The sequence below is a fragment of the Paramisgurnus dabryanus genome, chromosome 24, assembly GCF_030506205.2.
Source record: "Paramisgurnus dabryanus chromosome 24, PD_genome_1.1, whole genome shotgun sequence".
In the NCBI taxonomy this organism is placed as follows: Eukaryota; Metazoa; Chordata; class Actinopteri; order Cypriniformes; family Cobitidae; genus Paramisgurnus; species Paramisgurnus dabryanus.
Genome location: NC_133360.1, coordinates 8878812 through 8902099, shown reverse-complemented (window position 1 = coordinate 8902099; position 23288 = coordinate 8878812). Strand labels below are relative to the sequence as shown.

Sequence of the window (23288 nt, the reverse complement as noted above, 5' to 3'; positions counted from 1 at the left end):
ATGTTTACGTTTTTTTTTTGCTTACCCCATTGGCAGATTTTTTTGCTTGTTTTATGCACAAAATTAAATTTGATATTTTTGGTCTACTTATTTTCTTGGGTCGTTTTGCTCATCAAGAAAAGGCATCTTAATTTAAGAATTTTTACTGAAAACAAGACAAAAATACTATTTTTTTTTTTGCAGTGTAAAGCTTGGAACAGCCAGCACATTTACTTTGATTACGTTCGTCTGTAAAAAGATATTGATATACATCGAGGATGCCTTTAGGGTGAGTAAATCATGTGGTCATTTTCAATTTTGACTGTACTATCCCTTGGAAAATTTACATTTTTGGGTGTACTGTCCCTTTAAGGTTCTGTATATTGCCATAGCGTCATTTCATAATTGAATATTGTAATAATTAAAGGAATCAACTTTATATCCACCGACTCACTGGTAAGGATTTGTCAGCTAATAAAAGCAGGAGCTTGGCACACACAAACACACACATGGATCTACACATCTGTGCCAACCATAGGATCCCAGGAGCTGAAAATAGGTTTCGATCGATGAACGTCTCCATGCACGCGCATAATCTCCGCCATCAAAGTGAGGTTTTGGATGAAACCGCTGCCCGGGGACACAGAAGTATGTTAGGTGTTTGGTGGACGATCAATATGAGAATTTTAGGTGTGTGAAGAGTGCTCTCTCTCTCTCTCTCTCTCTCTCTCTCTCTCTCTCTCTCTCTCTCTCTCTCTCTCTCTCTCTCACTCACTCGTTGATGGCTTGTCTAGTATGGTACATTATTGCCTCACTCTCGCAGCAGGGGGCAACAGCAGGGGCGAATGGGTGTGATTGTGTGTAAGCAGGGCAGATCTCAAGGGCGAGCCGGGACATTCTGCACAAAATTCGCCTTTAAAACTTTTTGGAAAATTATTTACTTTATTAACGACAATTGGACGTTTAAGTTACTCTTTTATATAGATTTAAAGGGTCATAATGTGACCTCTGAATGTACATTTACTTCTAAGGGCTCTCCTGAGATTATGTTGTGTCGTACATCAAGTGAGTATTGGCTTCCAGATCGTCCGCGTGCCACAACGCCTTCAGTCAGAATCACAGTCCGCCACGTTTCACAGGACTCTGGTATCAAATATTCATACAGTTTATATCCCTTAAGACCATCTGTGCCCTCTCCACTGACCTGAGAACAGTTTTACTTCATATCTTCTAGAAGATTAATCGGTTTGCTTTAGGCTGGTTCCAGATCAATGTGAACACAGCATATATAAACAACATTCCCTCGCGTCGACATTTCTTTTCCTGACTCTCTGATACATTAAAGATGTTGATCTCATCTGCTCTCTTTTTCGGAAAAATTCAGACCTTTTGTGGTTCCCTGTGTGACCCAACCGGACTTTTGGCAGCTATTTTAATTTTGTGGTATCCGTTTCGACTTCTCTGTGGGTTCTTCGTTATGTTTAACTGGCGGATTGTTGGTTCTTTCAGTTTAGCAGTAATGACTGTGTTTAGATATCCAGGAATAAATTATATATAAATGATTTCCTTTTTTAACAAATTCCTATGCCAATGTGATCGCATATTATGCATCTTCCCTATTATTACCGCTTTATAACCTGTCTGTGAAAATCCAGCTAAAGTCATTTTTTGTGAACGGTGAAAATATTTGAAATCTTATATTAATGTAAAATCCAACTTTGATGCTCCTATCATTATTATTAAATTGAGACTTTTGGTGGATTTCACAGACAGGGTCACAAATATTAAACCTATCCGTCTCTTGGGGTCAATCTTACCCCACTTTTCTTTAGTTTAAAAACATGGTTCCCTTTATCTCAGTGGAATAAGATTTTGTGACTTTTAGAGAATAAATCTGAAAATGTCACTAAAGTAGTGATGTTGAACAGTTGGCCACATCCAGTAAAATGAATGGGTCTCTATGGGCATCTGCTGGTCACAATGATTTATTTCCTAAACTGTAACCATAAAACTGTTTTTTTTTCTAAACACCAAATGGTAGAATTCAACACATAACATCTGGATCAATATCTAAAAGCAATTCAAATCAAATTTAGATACTAATTTATGTTATTTTTTTCATAAAAATGTGATGTTTTTCAGCCAAGCTAATGGTGTAGTTGAGGAATTGAGTGGTAAACAGGTACAAAAGTACTTCATATCTCCCAAAACACAGCATTAATGTATAGATGGGAAGTAAACAAAAAAAAAAGATATATTTGTATCCTTAAAAATTTATATATTTTTTGTAATCACTCTTTTAATTTCTGGGGTCATTTTTACCCCCAGGGAACTCTAACGTATACAGGAAAATAGGGGCTTATGAGGGTTAAACTTGTGGATGGGTTCCTTATAGTAACACCCTGGCAACCACACAGAAATATTTAGCAACTGTACAGAAAGCATATTAAAAGCATTTTAGAAACTGCATAGAAACCCTGTTGACCTGTTTGCATGCACAAAAAGAAATCTCAGTTTCGACCCATGGTTGGGTCAGAAATATGAACCCATTTTTTAATATTCCCTAGGTTAATTTATCCCAACGGGTGGATTTGTTCATGTTTTACCCATTGGATGTCTACAGTGTAGACAAATTCTGCTTAAATTTCCTGTCAGATGCATACAGAAACATCTAGGCATGAATAATTTTATAATAAAAAATTATTAATATGGTGGGAAAGAAAAGGGAGTTTGTTCAGTAGTGTCTTGTCTATAAGGCAAAAAATATATATATTCAAATATAATTTTAAATATATTTTAAAATATACAAAAAAAGGTCAAAAATAAATTCTGAAATATATTTTTTTAATATGTTTACAAAAAGGAATTTTATCCTAATATATTCGTTTGGTCATTTTTTATTTATTTTGAAATATATTTTAAAAAGAAATACATTTAAAGGCGGGGTGCATGATCTCTGAAAGCTAATGTTGATATTTGAAATCACTTAAACAAACACGCCCCTACCCCAATAGAATCTGGACCTTCTTTTGATAGACCCGCCCCACACATACGCAACCCAGGCAACGATGTCTGGTGGTAGACACGCCCCATACTGCTGATTGGCTACAAGTGTGTTTTGGTAGTCAGCCGGACTCTTTTCAAAAGTGTTTTTCAAAACCACGCACCCCGCCTTAAAGCATTTATATTCACAAAAAACTTTGTACAAACCTGTAAACACAACAGGTGTGAAAGGTTAAAATTTAATATATTTTGAACTGGAAAAATATACCTATATATTTTTTTTATTTTATACATACTGATACTTTATACATTTTATACAAACTTTTATATTTTGGCTAAGAAAAATATATTTTTTTTCTGTATGGGTTGTAAAATTAATAATGTATTTGTTGCACATTTTGAAATATGTGTTAATAAACTAAATATATTTTTAAATTTAAAAATAAGGTTTACTTTCTACAAAATGTATTTGAGAATGGGTTGATATTTTTGGGCAGAAAATGTAGCTCTTGTTTGTTTTGTTGTAGATTTTATTTGCTCTCTGTTTATTTTCGATTTAGCAGACAAGTGAAGCATCATTATTTCTGGAGGACCGGAAGGACACAAAAAAGGGAAGAAATGCAATGGACTCTCTCATAATATTTTGATAGAGCTAGAGAGGATGTTAACACTCGACTGCATGGATTTATCAGCTGTTTCCCAAAAAGACTTCTGACTGTGTGTCTTTAACGTAACCAAACACTGCTCTCTATAGAGATATTCATGAAGATTTCATTAACTGGATGATATTAATGATTTTTACAGCTTGCTGCAAAGTTATTATGATAATAGATCGGGGTTCGCGAACCCCTGGTGGTTCGTGAGGGAATTACAGGGGGGTTCGTGAGTTAAAGGTTTGACGTTTTTAAGATGTCAAATAAATCTTTGGTGTCCCCAGAGTACATTTTTTTTGTTCACACAATCTTTTTAGTATTATATATTTTTGTTTTGTTTACTTTTCAGGATAAAATGGTGCGCCAGTGCCAGAAAGCAGACGGGTCTGCTTTTCCACCATTTCATCATAAATAATATCTTTTGATCATACACAACCTTTATGTTAACTGCTCAAATACTTGTGTCAAGATCCATTAGTCCATGTTTCAGCATTGTGTACACCCACAACCAGGCGACTATTTATTCAAAATGAGCTTTCTTAGTCATCTGTGCTGGATTCCCCGGGGGAAACTTTCTTCAAAAAACAGGAAAGTTGTAGAAGGGTTCAAAGAGGAGCTTAGCTTCTTCAACCCATCCAGTAGTATAGGCTACAGTTCCCATGAAAAAAAGGCCCCTGTATTGGGCCCCGCAAATCTCCTTGCACATACGTAAGAGTTTAATTCCTAAGCAAGTATTTAGTCGTGATTAATGTCTCTTTCCCTCATCCTCTGATCTTACTTTTTTGGCTAAAAACATTCCTTTAGGTTACTTTATCGTAAGTTCACATCCTGTCTACGGCCAAGTTTATGTGGGAGACAAACAATGGCCTGGCTATAAAGCAAAAGCACCAAAATTCCAACATTTGGCGCCCAAATTTCCAGTAAAGATGACAAACATATCAGTTCGCAAAGGCGTTGGAAAAATAGCTGCGGAAAACCAAGTCAGAGATCTGTGCCCGTTAATTTCCTTATTGTAAATGATCAAGACAACTGCATTAGAAAAAAACATTTCTGCTGTTCGTTTTTCAATAAATGTGCGGCTATGACGTCTCTCTGATGTTTCTCTGTGTTTGAGTTGATCAAAGACGCTGAGGTGAAGACTCCCTGAAACAGTAAGCCCAACTGAAGCCCTAGAGAAACTTCGACATTGCTTGCAGATGTGAGCCAGTATGAAATTTTGTTATATCACTGCTGCTACCGTCACAACATGCTTACAGTAAAGTGTTAACTGAATATAATGCGAATCAAATGACAGCTACACTCGAATAAAAGGTACAAGGCTGACACTGGGACAGTAGCCTACCTTTTAAAAAGATCCTAATATGTATCACATAGGTACCGATAAAGTACCTTCGAGATACCAATATGCACCTTTTAGGTACAAAAGTGTACTTTTTGAAAGGGTACCGACCCAGTGACACCCTTTGTCTTGCATTAGTCACCCTGTGCACGCTCTGAAAAAAAAACTGTAGGGGTTCAATCTTCAGCTGGCTGGCAGGACCTGCCAGTGGCAGGTCCTGCCAGCCTGCTGAAGATTGAACCCCTACAGTTTTTTTTTCAGAGAGTGCACTAGGTAATATTTTTTTTTTGGAAATAGCCTCGTGTTTGTTTAAATGTTGATCTCTGCCGACCTCTGCTGGTCAGAGTATGAACTGCACTGCAAAATTGCATAATAACTGCTAATGCAAGATCTGTTGTGTGAAAAAATGTGAATTTGACAATTCTTATTGAACACAGGGCCTACATAAAACTATTGTAGAGTACTTTAGTATTTACTATAGTAAACCTTTGTTAAATGCAGTACATTACGGTAACAACTACACTTATTTTGTTAATATTTTGTTTAGTATTCACGTAAAGTTAATATTTTATAGTATTAACTTTGGAGAGTGAATAAACTGTAGTAAACGCTATAGTATACAGTACTTTACTATTTACTACAGTATGGTAAAAATCCAAATCACAGCAGTATTTTACTATGGTAAGTAGAAAAGTATAATACAGTATGTTTATGTGGTCAGGATGTGTTTCCTCTGGTATGATGAAGGTGGTTTTTGGGTCACTAACAAAAAGGGGGTTGGGAAGATGAGAAATATTTATAAAAAAAAAACTTGTTTTAAAAGCACGCATCAGGTTTATTTCAATGCACATAGTGTATTTATGTTGATTTTATGCAATAAAAAATTACATTTGCACCATTTTTATGAAAGTTAGACTGAATGGACGTGAAAATGTCAAATGGTGTAGCCGCAAATTGCACCAAAGAATGAGAAATATTAAATATTTTATCCACCTAGATGGTATTTACCCGACATAATAATTAAAAATGTAAATATCACATGAAAATTTTTTTTATTATGTAATATTTGTCCGGACATATGCTGAAAACAGCTCTGTTTTCTAAATAATCTTTGACAAGTGATGTAAAAATGTATGTAAAAAACATTATTACACTAAACTGTATGATTATATTTTATTTCAAATTTTTTATGAATATATTTATATTTTCATTTTTAAAATATTAATTACACCAATTGACATTTTTGCAATTGTCCCCCAAATATTCTTTTAAAATGTATAAAACTGGAAATTTTAGACTTGGATCTCAAAAAATCATATTATTATACACTAAACTAGATTATTATATTTTATTCCACATTTTTTATAAATACATTTATATTTTTGATTTAAAAAAATATTAGTTACATCATTTGACACAGACCGGTTACACCACACTGACATTTTTGCAATTATCCCCCAAATATTCTTTCAAATTGAAATAAAACCAGAAATTTTAGACTTGGACCTCAAAAAATCATATTATTATACACTAAACTAGATGAATATATTTTATTCCACATTTTTTATGAATACATTTATATTTTGATTTAAAAAAATAGTTACACCATTGGACCTTTTGCAATTATCCCCCAAATCTCTTTCAAATTGAAATAAAACCAGAAATTTTAGACTTGGACCTCAAAAAATCATATTATTATACACTAAACTAGATGATTATATTTTATTCCAAATTTTTTATGAATACATTTATATTTTAAATTAAAAAAATATTAGTTACATCATTTGACACAGACCGGTTACACCACACTGACATTTTTGCAATTATCCCCCAAATATTCTTTCAAATTTAAATAAAACCAGAAATTTTAGACTTGGACCTCAAAAAATCATATTATTATACACTAAACTAGATGATTATATTTTATTCCACATTTTTTATGAATACATTTATATTTTGATTTAAAAAAATAGTTACACCATTTGACCTTTTTGCAATTATCCCCCAAATATTCTTTCAAAATGAAATAAAACCAGAAATTTTAGACTTGGACCTAAAAAAATCATAGTATTATACACTAAACTAGATGATTATATTTTATTCCACATTTTTATGAATACATTTATATTTTCATCTGAAAAAATATTAGTTACACCATTTGACACAGACCGGTTACACCACATGACATTTTTGCAATTATCCCCCAAATATTCTTTCAAAATGAAATAAAACCAGAAATTTTAGACTTGGACCTAAAAAAATCATAGTATTATACACTAAACTAGATGATTATATTTTATTCCACATTTTTATGAATACATTTATATTTTCATCTGAAAAAATATTAGTTACACCATTTGACACAGACCGGTTACACCACATGACATTTTTGCAATTATCCCCCAAATATTCTTTCAAAATGAAATAAAACCAGAAATTTTATACTTGGACCTCAAATAAGAGAATGTATGCAAGTAATCTGCAAATTCATTTTGAAATTTTAACCCTTTTACATTTAATAAAACCATAAGGACACAAAACAATTAACGTCACGTCATTGACCCAGTCCGTGGTATTCAAAAAAATTATCATGTGATCAAGTGAATCCAGGCCAGGGATTACAATGTTGACTCTTTACACAAACTCTCACATGCTACACATCACACTACAACACTTTTACTCATATGAGTGTTAATAATCCAGACAGACAGACACATCAAATCACTCGGGCACCATTCACTTTACGTTAGAGATGATAAACACTGTTATAGGACTTCTGAACTTCTTCACCTGTAAGTATCTATCTATCTATCTATCTATCTATCTATCTATCTATCTATCTATCTATCTATCTATCTATCTATCTATCTTATCTAACTACAGTATCTATCATACAAGGTAAGTTTTGTATTTTATTTTGTATTTTATTTATTTTTTAATAAGTAATAATGGGTATCTCACAGCTTAAAGAACAAGCAATACATGCTTCTGAACTTTATAGGTCAAAGCTGAAGTTTATTTTTTAGAGGTCCATAATGAAACCCAACCGGTCGATAGCTGATAGCTGTACAGTTATATGATCTGGGGGACTCAGGTGATCTAACAAAATGAGGAAAGCAAATTAGGTCAGTTCAACCCATGATTGAATGTAAAACTTGAATAAATAATAACTATTTAAACACATCTATTGTCCTTTATTCATGTCATGGAGAACATTTTTCCTTAGAAATCCACAGACCAATCAGAGTCCACAAACGTTTACAATGATCAGATATTTCACTGTAACAATGTTACATGGGTGCGGAGTAAGAATCCTCAACATGATTTTCCTTATTCCTCCTGTAACATCTCAAACGTACAGAGATAAGCTGGATTTAACCTTTCCTCTTTGTCTCAATCTGTCATATGCATGCATACAGGGTGGACGTATTGACCACAGTGATGTATGCATGCAGAAACTGACAATTTTTTACACTCCTGAGAAAGATTGTAAGATAATGTTTACTTTATATAGAAATTTTAAACCTAAGGTGTCCGAAACCTTTTTTTTGTGACTCATCAAATGTAAAGTTTTTAAGTGTGCTCTTCTGTACAGATTTGGATCAAATCGATCTAAAGCCACCAACCCACCTCCGCATGTCGCTGTGAAATATTTATCGCTTTCCTCTTTGTCTTTTGTCCTCTATGCCAACAGCTGCCTCTTTATAATAGATCTTCCCTCCTGCTTTATACACATAAACACAGTGTCATGTCAACACAGAGATACATTCACCACCTGTAGCTGCTCTGCAAATGACAGACAGAAACACAGCAGACCTGCTCGCATTAACACAGGTAAGGGCCACGTCTGGACTAGATCTGGATTTTTTTAGCCTATTTCCATATTATTATTATTATACATTATTGTTACTATATCTCTGTTTGTTCTGCAATGTATTTGTAAAGCTGCTTGCAACCTTGCAAAATTGTAAAAAGCGTTATAGAAATAAACGTATATACGGCTTTATAAACAAGTATTTATACATTCATTTATACAGCATTTTAGTACAATGTTGCATTGCTTCAAAGCAGCTTTACAATGAAAACAAAGAATAAAAATACAGAAAAATGGTGGAAAATTAAATGCATTGTGTAGGCAAACATTGCTGTCCTCATAGATTATAATCTAATAATACGTTGTTATTATTATATGCACATTAAACTAGACATGCCTTTCCATCCTACATGGAAATGATCCTTAAAAGAAGTAATATTGCAAGTAATATAATAGTAATAAAAACGTAATATAGCAAATATTGATTAAGAATATTTTTATTTGGTTGTCAAAATATTAATTGTGATTAATCGCATAAAAAATAAAAGTGATTTTTGGCATAATATATATAGAGTGTGTGCTGTGTGTAATTATTATGTATATATAAGTACACACACACACACACATTCATGTATATGTATGTATTTAAGAAACATTTAAATGTGTATATATATTTATTTATATTTTTTATTATATTTAATATTCTATATTATATATAAATGTGAAAAATTGATATATAAAAAAATTCTGAGATGAATATATGTATGTGTTTAAATGGTTTAATACTCTGTCAAACATAAAGGTACGAAGCTGTCACTGTGGCAGTACCCTTTAAAAAAGGTCCTAATATGTACCATTTAGGTACAAATATGTATCTTTGAACTGCCAATATGTACCGCTTTGAAGTACTAATATGCACTTTTTGGAGACAAATGTGTCCCTTTTTGAAAGGGTACTGTCACAGTGACAACTTTGTACCTTTATTTCTGAGAGTCTATACATAATAATTATACACAGTACACAAAGATATATTATGCACAAAATCACTTTTATATTGTATGCGATTAATCGCGATTAATCTTTGCCCAACACTAGTAAAAATGTATAACAATGTATTTTTTTATTAATATAATATAATATAATATAATATAATATAATATAATATAATATAATAATAACAAAATCTAAATATATATTTTTTTTCATACAAACTTTTATTTTGTATGCGAATAAACTATGTGATTAATCACGGTTAATCTTTTGACAGCCCTATTATTTGCAATAGTCAAGTTTTTATGCATGCGTGTGTGTGTGTGTGTGTGTGTGTGTGCGTGCGTGCGTGCGTGCGTGCGTGCGTGCGTGCGTGCGTGCATGTGCGTGTGTGTCTTTGGAAAGGAACTATCCCAGTGACATAGATGTAAAATAGGTTTTTGGTGTCCCCAGAGTACGTATGTGAAGTTTTAGCTCAAAATATCACATAGATAATTTATTATAAAATGTTACAATTGACACTTTGTAGGTGTGAGCAAAATTTGCCATCTTGTTTGTGTAATGTGTACTTTAACATGCAAATGGCAGTGCTGTGGTTGGATAGTCCAGATTAAAGGGCGGTATTATCCCCTTCTGACATCACAAGGGGAGCCAAATTTCAATGACCTATTTTTTCACATGCTTGCAGAGAATGGGTTGTTTAATTTAACCAAAACTAAGTTACTGGGTTGTTGTTTTTTTTACATTTTCTAGGTTGATAAAAGCACTGGGGACCCAATTATACCACTTAAACATGAAAAAAGTCAGATTTTCATGATGTGTCCCTTTTAAACTTTCTTGACTAGTGAGTTGCTATAAATTATAAAAGTAAAGTTGAATTTGCTTAAGTAAATTTTAGCTTTATTTTTATAATTTATAGCAACTCCTCACCCGTCAAGAAAGTTGACATCAATTTAATGTAAGTGCAACAAGGAATTTTTACAGTCTATTTTTCTGTCCATCACATTGAATTAATCTTTCTTTAATTTTCCCAAAGCTCCAGAATGCATCTGCTGTTGGTTCTTCTCTTTGTTCTTGAAGTCCAGTCGAGATCCACCAGCCACAACTTTACAACCGACTGCCTCTATCATGTGGAGCTCAAAGCCGCCAACTGCACCAGCAGCAATTTCACGCACCTGCCCGTCTCCGTTCCACCCTATACCGAACAACTTGACTTGTCCTTCAACCACATAAGTGCCATACGACCCCGAGCTTTCCAGACCACACGAAGACTTCGCGTCCTTCTTCTGAACGGCAACACCATTAGCGCACTGGCCGATGGGGCCTTCTTCTTCCTAGAAGATCTGCTGAGACTGGACCTGAGCAGAAACCGAATCTCATCGCTGAGCGGAGGTTTCTCGTTGGGACTTGGGTCCCTTCGTGAGCTGTCGCTGGCTGAAAACAAGTTAAGCGTCATGGAAAGTGATTGCTTCGTCCACTTGGACTCATTACAAAAACTCAACCTGAGCCATAACGCCATCAAAACCATCAAGATGAGAGCGTTCGGCTCCACGAGTACCCTACGCCAGATACAACTGGACTGGAACAACATCACGGTTCTCAACAACGGGATCTTCTCCATGCTTCGCAACCTCGAAGTTTTAAATTTACGACACAACCAGATCCACGCGCTGGATGTTGGGGTTCTTTCGCCCTTGACCAGTCTTGCCTTACTGGATCTCACCAGCAATAACCTATCGTCCATTCAGTTCAAGACCTTCTTGAGTCTCAATACGTACAGCACCCACATCATGCTTCAAGGAAACCCGTGGAAGTGCGACTGTGATCTTCAGAGAGTGTTTCGAAAGCTTTGTAACGTCAAGAGGTTGTTCCTAGATGACTACGACAGCCTCAATTGCTCCAATTTGGATGAGATACACGGTTACTCAATGGGTTTCGATACTGAGCTGTGTGTCGCTGAAATGGTAACCGTCCTTGTCATCACCATCACCGTGTTTATCACGGTTGTGGCCGCCATCGTGATGGCAGAGAAAAAGAGGAAGAAAAAGATCAAAGAAAAACATTGGACGGAGGTTAGAGAGGCATCCAAGGCTGATCGATCCTATTACTAAATTATTATGACTGTCAATAAGATACACATACAATGAAGTGACTATTGAACATTGCCCTTGTAAGGTGTTTGTGAAAGTTATGAAAGAAAACATGCATTTGGTGATGTTTTCATTTATTAATTGATTTATTTGTATTTTCTACATGTATAACTTTACTGATTGATTAGTTATGAGACTTTAAATCGCTACCTTTCATGTTATTTGTGTTTGCCTTACCGAGGAACATCTCTGAATAGGTCTCATAGTTAATTTTATAATAATCTACCCAACTTTGCTGGTGCAGGTACAACACAGTCCGGCAGGTGGCAGCAGCTGTATAGATTTCCTGTAAATAAAACAAATCCGAAGAAACAGTTCTAAATTATTTGCTCATTACATTGCATGTCTAGTTTACGTAATAAATGTAGTAAAATAAAGCAATTAATAAATGATTATTTAATATAACCAATCATTTTACAACAAAAGTATTCAATTTACAATGAACTTGCTTTACAATACCCCGCTTTACAATATAGTATAAAGTGAAAGTTAAATACGAGAGAGAGAGAGAAAGAAAAATATAATTTTGAAATATATAAAATAAGGTTAAACGTTTAAGACAAATGGTAAAAGAACTAATAAATGATTAGGATAATTTGTAAATAAAAAAGCAGCTGTGACTTTAGTTCGACTTCATGCTGCGCTTCGCATACCGATCAGTGTATGACATCAAAGTACCGCGAGAGCGATTGGAAAGCTGTGCTGTGTAATCACTATCGCGGTACTTTGATGATGTACAGTACAAACTACTAAATACTCATATTGAAAACACACTCGTGTTCAGTTAGCTTAACCGACAGACAATAAAACTAAACGTTATTCCTTAATGTAGGATCAGTTGAAGTAGATCCTCTTGGTATTTAATAAAGCATGTATGTCGGATGTGCTGTTCTGGCTTTGGTCCGGGGCTCGAGAAGTGTAGGCTATCGACAGGACAAGATTAGGGAGTCAAATGTATTGGCCATGGAGATTACTGTTATTGCCAAAACATGTTGATATTTATAAATAAGTGATTTTCTGTTATAGGTTTTTAAAATACTGTAAATGCATTGGTCGCATACCATACTGAATCAGCATTGCAATGTCTGGTGCTGTAATGCAAACAATATTTTAGTTGTATTGCCTTTATCCCAGACAGCACATTATCTCAGGGATGAACAAATGCTTTATGGTTACATTGCGTTAATATTTACTGCCATTAAAGTAGTTCTACATGCATTAAAGGATCTAATCTATTCAACAAGACCAGAGTGAATAAACATCAGCCTTCAACACAGCATTGATTTAAATTGCAAAGTGACTTGTTGAACAGATGTAAGTTAGTTATTTTCTCATGCAAAAGTCCCACTTGACTATGCAATGAGGTTGACAAGAGGATTTCAAGCTAAATAATAAAACTCTAACATCAGGGCCGAGAAAAAATATAGTGAACACTACTGGGATGCAAAAAGTTTATCATTTGTGCCCGATATATAATTACTCAATCCAAAAACATTATGGCACACACAACGAAGTACAGTTTTTTATATATAAATTATAATATGACTAACAGTGAAATAGTACAACTAAATTATTTTTGTATTAATTTGTACTAAATATTTAACTTTTTGGTAACATGTTAAAGTAGCTTTCTTCTATGGCCAACTTTAAGGGGGCAGCGCCCCCTATTGAGCAGCCGCCACTGATACAAAATGTTTTTGGGTGTTTGAAGATACACACTTTTTATGTAACCATTTAGTTTGCATTAATGTGAAACTGTTTAACATACCCTGAGAAGCTGAGGAACAGGTTGTTTTAGGATGTGTGAAACACTTGATACGCCCGGTATGCACATAATAACAGGTTTCATACTGATCTTTATATGTGACTGTGTTTTTATTGTTCTGAGATCCAATGTATTCTTTTATAGCTTCTTTCTGTTTGTTCAAAGTCATAGTAACAGTGTAAATGTTCAACACTTAAGTGGTAATTCACAGGTTGTATGATATCAAAGCTTGCGAAGAAACCAATCTGTCAACTAGAAACATTTAATTTGAAACCTGTGTCACGTCTGCTTACCTATCTTAAGTTTATTCATGATATAATTTTCTCTCACTCACACACACACAAGTACAAATGTTTTTAAATATACTTTGCTTAGCATTTTATAATATAACGTAAATGTTGTATATGCATATAACAATCTACTGTAAAGGCACTTCAACTGAGTCTCGTGCGTCAATTTGCTATTTTTGTACAGTGACGTCTTCTATTTTATAATTATGAATCATTTTCTCCCCATTGGACGGCTAAATAAACAACGTCAGTGGTGCCTACTTAATATTCAGCAGCTACGTGTTCACAATTGGAAGTTACCTTGCAACGTCAGCACTATATTTTCAATATTCATCTGCCATGCCTTTGACAAATTAAATATGCATAGAACGTCAGCACTAATCATAAATATTCATGAGGTAAGACCAAACTCGGTTTGCTGTGCAGGTGAACGCTGGTTCGTCGCCGCGAGCAACAACAGTGTCCGTACAAAACGTGAAATAATTAAGAAAAGCTATAGAAAATCACCACACAGAATCAAGAACAAGATGATCGCTGGGTTGATCGCTGGAAATGGACGGAAAAAATCAACTTTTTAATCCATATTTACGTCTTCCGGGGTAACAAATACACCTGAAAACTTTGCGACAGGTAAGGTTACAGTGACTGCTTTCTTGTTTTCGTATTAATGTGTACGGCTTAAATGAAAATGTATGGATAATGGCCTGGATTTGATGGACTTCTCTGTTTCCTACAATTGAATTGAAGGCGGTTTTGTAACCGGCGTTCGTTGTTTTGATGGTTTCGGTTTTCACGATGGAACATCATTTATAATATGAAACGGCTGAAAATAAGCAAGGACATAAGTTAGTGTCAATATTGTTGTATTTGTCGATAAAGCCGCATTTAAAGGAAACGCAGGTACTTCCGTGACAGTCTAGGCGTGTTCAGCTTTAAGGGGCGCTGCGCAGACCGTTTGGCATATGACTTCAAGTACCGCGAGAACGATTCGAAAGAACAGCTGTTGAATAGCTCTCGCGGTACTTTGATGTCATAGACCGAACCTTCTGCGCAACGCGGCTCTGTATATCTCCATGTCGTCACAGCACGATCAATGTTTCCACAATTTTGAAGTTATTTATATATGTTTACCATTTTAGAAACTTTTGTAGCTCTGCAGTTTTCATTTAACCAGAGTTCGGAGCTCCCACATAAAGTAGACTTTAATATTTACAGTATTTATTTACTATAGTAAACTGTAGATACATTCCTAGATACTACAGTGTTTTTGAACCATACCATAGTAAAAATTAAAGTATACTACAGTATACTTTTTAAAGTCCTATAGGATAAATGTATTCCTTTATATGTTTATGTGCTCCTGTATAGCATAGTAAAGTAGTAAAGTATTGCGTTAGCATCGCAAAACGTCTTGGGTTCGAACCCAGGGAACATACAAATGTGTACCTTGTAATGCACTACAAGTCGATTTGGATAAAAGTAAATGTAAAAATAACATGCAATAAATATTTATTCTAAGCTTGCGCGCTGCAGTTTCAAATTTTGAAAAAAATCGGTTTATTGTTATAGTTGTGATGTGGACCAACGATTTTAACCTTTGTAGTTATCGTCCTTTGGTGTGCATTGGTCTTAATTGTAATTTTTATCTTTTTCCAATTTCAGATCTATTAACCAGTACAGCAAAGATGGCCGACGACCACGTGGCCATCTTAACAGACGATGAAGAGGAGTTGAAGAGGAGGCACCTTGAGCGCTTCGATCGTGTGTCACTTGAGATTCGGCCAGAACAGCCCGCCCCTTCTTCTGAGCCCGACGGTACGCCCCCTCAACGTGAGATGGGCTGCTGCGAACGCTTGTTTCTCCGGGTCAACCCCCAACTTCTCGTCTCGAAAGTCTTTTATTTTTTTTTCTACTCTGCCTACGGTTCCCTTCACCCACTTCTCGCTCTTTACTATAGGCAGCTGGGAATGACCCCAACCCAAAGTGGTCTCTTAGTGGGAATTCGATATTTCATCGAGTTCTGTAGCGCCCCCTTTTGGGGAGTCGTGGCAGATCGTTTCAAGAAAGGCAAAGTAGTGTTAGTTTTCTCTGTGCTTTGTTGGCTCGTTTTTAACTGTGGGATCGGCATTGTGCAGCCAGCAAACATCAAATGTAAAGAGGAGAACCCTCTGATGACCACAACTATGGAACCACCTCCCCTCCCGACCACATCCAACGAGTCATTCTACCTCAACTCCAGTTTCATCCCGACAACTCAGCGGATGAGACGACGACGGGACCTGATCGGACTGTTTTCAAATCTGTTTGTCGTCCATAGCTCTGAACGTAGGTTCAGACGGGAGGCCAACTTGAGTTACACCAGGGCACCCAATGGACTGAATGGACTGAATAGCACGACACAGTCTGAGGCCCCCTCGACTGTACCACCCAAAGCAACTACATTTATGTCAACGACAGAACCTACCAGCACAAATACGACATTCCCAAGCACCACAAGCACAACAACTGTGCCTACGATGCCAAATTACGACACGGAGTATAACGTGGACCAAGTTCAAGGGATTTTCCTGCTGATCCTGCTGGTCATTATCGTTGGCGAGTTTTTCAGTGCTCCAGCCCTTACAATCGTAGATACGGTACGTAACTTTCTTCGCATTACAAAGTAGATTTTAATTTTTACTCAACCAACATAGTTTTTATGGCTGACCCCAGTATGTAGAATAGGAGTTACCAGTGGCTAATTTAAAGCGACACTCCACTTTTTTTGAAAATATGCTTATTTTCCAGCTCCTCTAGAGTTTAACATTTGATTTTTACCATTTTGGAATACATTCAGCTGATCTCCAGTTCTGGCACTACCACTTTTAGCATAGCTTAGCACAGTCCATTGAATCTGATTAGACCATTAGCATCGCAGAATGAGAGTATAGTCCTAGCCATATCTGCCTAGAAAATCGCAACTTTTAATTTTCTGTCAGTCTTAGTACACAATGTAACTACAGAAGAGTCCAGTTTTAAATGGGAAAAGTTTTTTGCGCGATGCTAATGGCCTAATCAGAATCAATTGATTATGCTAAGCTATGCTAAAAGTGGTACCGCCAGACCCGGAGATCGGCTGAATGAATTCCAAAACGGTAAAAATGAAATGTTTAACTCTAGGGGAGCTGGAAAATTAGCATATTTTCGAACAAGTGGAGTGTCCATGTAACGCAGATATTATATATATATATATATATATATATATATATATATATATATATATATATATATATATATATATATATATATATATATATATATATATATATATATATATATAGTCAAATATTTTAACCAAAATATATATATAGTCAAATATTTTAACCAAAATATTTGAAGACGGATAGATGCGAGTCGACTTTCAGTAGGTATTCGTACTGACACGAGCCAATATTTCATTTATTCTTTAAAGCACTATGGTTATTTGGAAACATAAATATCATTTGATAACGATTATTTGATAATGTTAGATAGCATCAAGGTTATTGGAAAATGTTGATAATTTTGATTTATCAGCCTTGTCGATTTTAGCAAACACTTCTTAGTTAGCAGGGCATTTTTGTATACCGTTTAGGGATGTGACAACCAGCAGCTTTGTCTGCAAATTTGAAACAATTTTCGATTAGTATTTATAGTATTTAACTCTTTCCCCGCCATTGTCAATTAAGAGAAAACGCTTCCCTGCCAATGACGAGTTTTCCGGCAATCCGTATTTCTGCTATTATTCACCAGATGGCGCTCTTACCCAACTTATAAAACCCAGAAGCAACCCCTCACGCCAAACAGTTCAAACTCTGTGTATCTTTTGATCATAGCTCTGAATCGGATTTCTATCAGAAATCTTTCATAAAAACGCAATCGTCTCAGAGGGTGTGTTCTTTCATTTGATATATTGTATGTTTATATATTTAAAGAAGACATTTTCTGGAAGGCATTAAACTTTTGTGAAAATCATAAATGGCTGGCAACTTTTTTTAAAATGCTGGCTGGGAAAGAGTTAAATGCACATAATTTAACCATGTTATTTGAAGTTTAACTAAATCAGTTGTTGATTTTGATTGTTCTAGGTGACTCTGCAATACCTTGGTTTGCACCGTGACCGCTACGGTCTCCAGCGAATGTGGGGATCGCTCGGCTGGGGTGTCGCCATGCTCTGCGTCGGCATCTGGATCGACCATACCAGTACAGAGCTTTATATCGAGGATGGAAACGGTTGCTACATGCGCAATTACAAAAACTACACTATCGCCTTTATTGTGTTTGGCGTACTAATGGGGATCGCACTGATTGTCTCCACTCAATTTACGTTTGACGGTCAAACTCAAGCAAAGAGTGATAAAAAAGAGGTGGTAGACCACCAGCAACAAGATGCCCAACCTGGAGGTTCTTCCTCCGGTAGAACAGAGAACGCAGAGACCCCAACAAATGTCCAAGTCGAAGAGTTCCACTTCTGGGACTTGATGAAGCTGTTGTGTGGGGTACGGTACAGTACCGTGTTGTTCGTAGCTTGGTTCATGGGCTTCGGATATGGGTTTGTTTTTACCTTCCTTTACTGGCATTTGGAGGACCTGACCGGGACGACGACGCTGTTTGGCGTCTGCTCCGTTTTGAGTCACATATCGGAGCTCGCCGCATATTTCACCAGCCACAAATTCATCGAGCTGGTGGGGCACATCAGGTGAGGTTTCATTCGTGTCACTTTCCTATGTTGAAGTCACTGATGCTTTAGCTCCATAATCCTGTCTTTGTGCATGCCACCGTAATGTTGCACGCAGATTAGTGATTGTACAGTCCAGTTGAATAGCACAATGCCTTTTTCTTTCAGTGGTGATGCAAGTCCAGAATGCATTGCGGCAGCTACACTGTCCACTCACTGTGTCTCAGTTTACATAGAGCTGAATTTTGCCATTTGAATGATCGTCCTCAATGACATGTTTCTTGTAGAGCATTGCGTTAGAAAAGACATGGGTTGAGTCCCAGGAAACACACAAACTGACATAGTTATATAAAATGTATAGCTTGAATGCACTTTAAATGAAAGTGTCTGCCAATGCGTAAATGTAAGGAACAGGATATAAAAATAATAAGTCAGAATGCAAAGCATTTCGGAAAATAATAAATGCAATTTTCTCTCTCCTTTCTCTTGTCAGGGTTCTGTACATTGGCCTGGCTTGTAATACAGCGCGTTACCTCTACATCTCATACCTGAAGAATGCTTGGAGCGTGCTGCCCATGGAAATCTTACAAGGTAACACTATGGGGCGGTTTCCCAGACTGGGTTTAGATCAATCCAGGACTATGCTAATGTTATATTAGGACATGTTTTGCCAACAGTTTGTCGTTTTCAAAACACTTTAAAACCCGTCAACACTGTTTTCATGCTAAACCGCATAAAAACGTTCCCTGTTTTTGGATGAAAATGTTATGCTCGGACTACGTTCGGGTTTTCCAAGAACACAATAAAACAAATTCCTCTAAAAGGTTTCCAGTAAAAATGCAATGATCAATAAATGTCTTTGGTGTGTATGTGTGCAAAGGAATGAAGTCCTTGATCAAGTTAGTTTACATTCAGCACAGTCTTCTTTCTTTGTCTAGCGTTTTTTATGTACGACGTGTATTATTTGTAGATTTTAAAAACAAACTTTCTTGAGCTGTTTCACGTATTGCTTTGAAATTTAAGCCTCAGACTCTGATGCATCTTGTTCACCTGTGTAGGTTTGACGCATGCTTCTGTATGGGCGGCGTGCATCTCGTACTTGAGCGCAGCCGTATCTCCGTCTCAACGGACGTCTGCTCAGGGCATCCTGCAGGGGCTTCACCTCGGGCTGGGAAGAGGCTGTGGAGCTATGGTCGGAGGGGTTTTCGTCAACTACTTCGGTATGAATAATGACAATTGCTTGTAAAGGTGGAAGGTTTGATTCTTTGGTAACACATATGGGTGATTCTCACGAAATCCAGACTTGGAAGGTGTCTAGCATCAGATTTCTTTTAAAAAGCCATTGAAGCCCTTTTTTTGCACATATATAAGATTAAGGTATGAAGTTACTATAATCATTATTTTTAGAGGATTTAAAAAATATTTCCTATAGAATTATTACATTTTTTTTTAGATTATCATTATAAAAAATGATCATAACCGCAACATGATATTACAATAAATATATGCATTTACAAACTCATGTTTCCGTAATGAGAACTAAAAAGTTGTCTAGGTACTATGACAAACAAAATTGTAACTTTTATCTGGAGAGAAAAAATAAGAACTGCTTACCTGGTAGCCATCTTGAGTGTCACAGTGAATTATATCCCTTCCAGCTAATTTTTTTTTGAAAATGTTAGTTCCTTGAGGGATTAAACAATGATTGAAAATTGTTTGCGGAGGATGAGAAAATTGGTCTTGGACACATTTATATTCCTTATTATTGTCTCTACATTTACCAATGATCAACAAATACCACATGTTTCTTTACTGTAAATGTTTATAGTATAACATGCACTGAAGCGTTTAATTTTTTTTGATTTTTTAAAATTATAAATATTTCCATGTCAAAGAACCAAAATCCAGTCATGGACACATTGCGGTAATGAAAATTTTCTCCTTTAACTCTTTCCCCGCCATTGACGAGATATCTTGTCAATTAAGAGAAAACGCTTCCCCGCCAATGACGAGATTTTCCGTCTTTCCGCAATACCGCTATTATCCACCAGGTGGCAACCTTTTAAAACCGGAAGTATTGCCCTATGGCAAGCTGCTGCATGTCCGTGTCTGTTTTAAAGATCGCTCTGAATGGGATCTCTATGAAAAGTCCGTCATAAAAATGGAATTATCTCTGCTTTTTGCTCAAAATATGGTGTTTTTGCAAAAACCTACCCATATTCAAAAGCTGATTACAAAAGAACCACTAAAGGTAGGATGAAACGGTTTTTTTTTGTTTGAAAGCAGAGGGTCTGTTCTTTCATTTGGTATATTGTATGTTTATATATTTAAAGAAGAACATTTTCTGGAAGGCATTAAACTTTAGTGAAAATCATGAAAAACGCTGGCGCTGGCTGGCAACTTTTTTTAAAAATGCTGGCGGTGAAAGAGTTAATGTGAAAAAAAACAAGATTGGTTTGTATGATGTCATTTGAAATCATGTGCAAAAAAGTACATGAAGAGATGTTTGTAACTGTATGCTTATTTTGATAGCATTTAGGTTTTTTATCAAAATGTTTCATGACACCTCATAAGTCTAATTTCGCGAGATTTCGAGCATCAAAATTTAATTTCAAGTAAATCAAATTATTATATGATTGTGTGTCGTCTTGTTTTTCAGGTGTTGCAGAGACGTTCAGAGGAATTGGAATGACTTCTCTTGTTATATTAATCATCTTTTCATTCATTATGTGCATCACTGGTCAAGATGAGAAGAAGGGTGAGCATAAAAAATGTCTTGTTCTTGTAGTTTACTATAATAAATACCCACAGTATTTTCTTTATGTGGAAATAATTTGAAATGTACTTATAAAAACGTAACTTCAATGTTATTTTTGTAAACTATTTTCCATAATGTCATTTTTTGTCTTTTATTCATTCAGAGGACAAGATGCTAGCGGAGAACATTCCTATTGCATCCAGCCCCGTTCCCATAGCGACCATCGACCTGGTCCAGAACACGGCAGACTTGGCAACGCCCAGTCGACCCGAGCCCAAACTTCCTGTTTGGAAACTGCGACACCAGGAGGAGCAGGAGGACCTGAACAAGCCCGCCTGGGTCCCCTCCGGGTCACCGTGGGTTACCATCGCCTTCGCCTTTTATCAGATCAGAGAGATGGTCGTCATGGCGAGGACATACCCACCTGTTGAGGTCCAGCCCCTTCAGGTAACAAAGAGGATCATGGGAAGAATGTGATTGAATGTGGATGTTTTATTGTATATTGAAGGTTTGCCTATTCTTTTTTACATGCATACTGTAGCAGAAAGGTAAGAAGGAAGATATTTGGTTTAGCAAATATTTTGATTGAATAAAACATTGCAGCAAAACTATTCACATTTAAAACCTACTTTTTTGACACCATCCGATCAGCATTTTGATAATACAGTGCAAGAATTTATAAAAAATATTAAATATAATGTTTCACTACTGTGCATCTCCAGGACACAGATGAGGTCCATTCAGACTCTCGGGAAGAGGACCAATTACCTCCAGTCTCTGACAGGACCACCCAACAGGACGACCGTCCCAGTGGCCCCCAGTCTCAGGAGGACCCCGGGCCTCCAGGAGCCACTGAACATTGATGATTCCCTATAGGGCACATGCAAGCCTATATTAGGGTAGGGACACACTAAACCAACGCCAAATTAGCACTTGAGGTTACCTGTGATGTCACCTCGAATTGCCTGTGTTGGGGCCAAGAGACTCAAAACCTCCCACCTGAAGTCACACACTGTACCTTATACCAAAGGGTGTTTTCACGACTTGGTATTGTATTATACTGAACTATTTTACCTTTAGGCCTTTTAAAGTGGAACTATATGGACGTATAAATAAGTGAAGGAGAATATTATGTGGTGTAAATGGCCTTTGTATTCATTTTTAACTTATTTTTTGCACAAGCTTTAAATAAAGCTTGATTATTTAAACCGATGTGCGTCTCTTTGTACCTTCTCTGGCCTGTAGAGGGAAGCAGTCGGCCATTTTGTCAGTACACAATTTGGGATTTGTGAGGCATTAAATTTTGTCCCCCTTGAGAAATGTTATGAATATAAATGGGGTGTTTTTATTTATATTGCATTAAAATTATGGTTATTTTATCATGCATTAGGTAAAAATAATGCATTAATAGCTTTGGGGAAAAAACGGTGCACTTCTTAACAAGCCACACAAATTTGAGATATGATTTGTGTCTGTAGCACGAACGCTATAGGTTGCGTTTCTCCCCAAATTTTGTTTTTCCACAATAAAACAAATCGAAGAAAGTCTGCAAAAGACTCCAGATAATTTACTCACCACCATGTCATCCAAAAAGTTGATGTCTTTCTCTGTTCAGTCGAGAAGAAATTCAGAATTTTTCTCATTTTAATGGACTTTAATGGACCCCAACACTTAACAGTTTTAATGCAGTTTATAATCGCAGTTTCAAGGGCTCTAAATGATCCCAAATGAGGCATAAGGGTCTTATCTAGTGGAACGATTGTCATTTTTGGCAAGAAAAATAAAAATTATGCACTTTTGAACCACAACTTCTCTTCTTCTTCCGGCTGTGTGATGAGCCAGCGCGACCTT

At 36.1% G+C, this 23288-nt stretch overlaps 2 protein-coding genes across 3 annotated transcripts; both read left to right on the top strand.

The window, feature by feature from the left end:
- The first annotated feature begins 7627 nt into the window (after window positions 1–7627).
- LOC135721489 (uncharacterized) lies at window positions 7628–12197 on the top strand. 2 transcript variants are annotated; one of them, XM_065243764.1, is made up of 3 exons: window positions 7628–7766; window positions 8669–8808; window positions 10815–12197. In XM_065243764.1, the coding sequence occupies exon 3, from the start codon at window positions 10822–10824 to the stop codon at window positions 11887–11889; it is 1068 nt and encodes a 355-aa protein (XP_065099836.1). In that variant the 5' UTR covers window positions 7628–7766; window positions 8669–8808; window positions 10815–10821; the 3' UTR covers window positions 11890–12197. The 2 variants fall into 2 exon arrangements, with proteins under 2 accessions (XP_065099836.1, XP_065099846.1); XM_065243774.2 differs by lacking the exon at window positions 7628–7766 and having other exon boundaries at window positions 8569–8808.
- A 2190-nt stretch (window positions 12198–14387) lies between these two features.
- Window positions 14388–22649, top strand: mfsd6a (major facilitator superfamily domain containing 6a). The gene is made up of 8 exons (XM_065244620.1): window positions 14388–14613; window positions 15646–16619; window positions 18090–18700; window positions 19173–19270; window positions 19738–19899; window positions 21339–21437; window positions 21601–21884; window positions 22160–22649. Exons 2-8 carry the CDS (start codon window positions 15669–15671, stop codon window positions 22298–22300), a joined length of 2346 nt encoding a protein of 781 aa, XP_065100692.1. The 5' UTR covers window positions 14388–14613; window positions 15646–15668; the 3' UTR covers window positions 22301–22649.
- The last annotated feature ends 639 nt before the right edge of the window (window positions 22650–23288 follow it).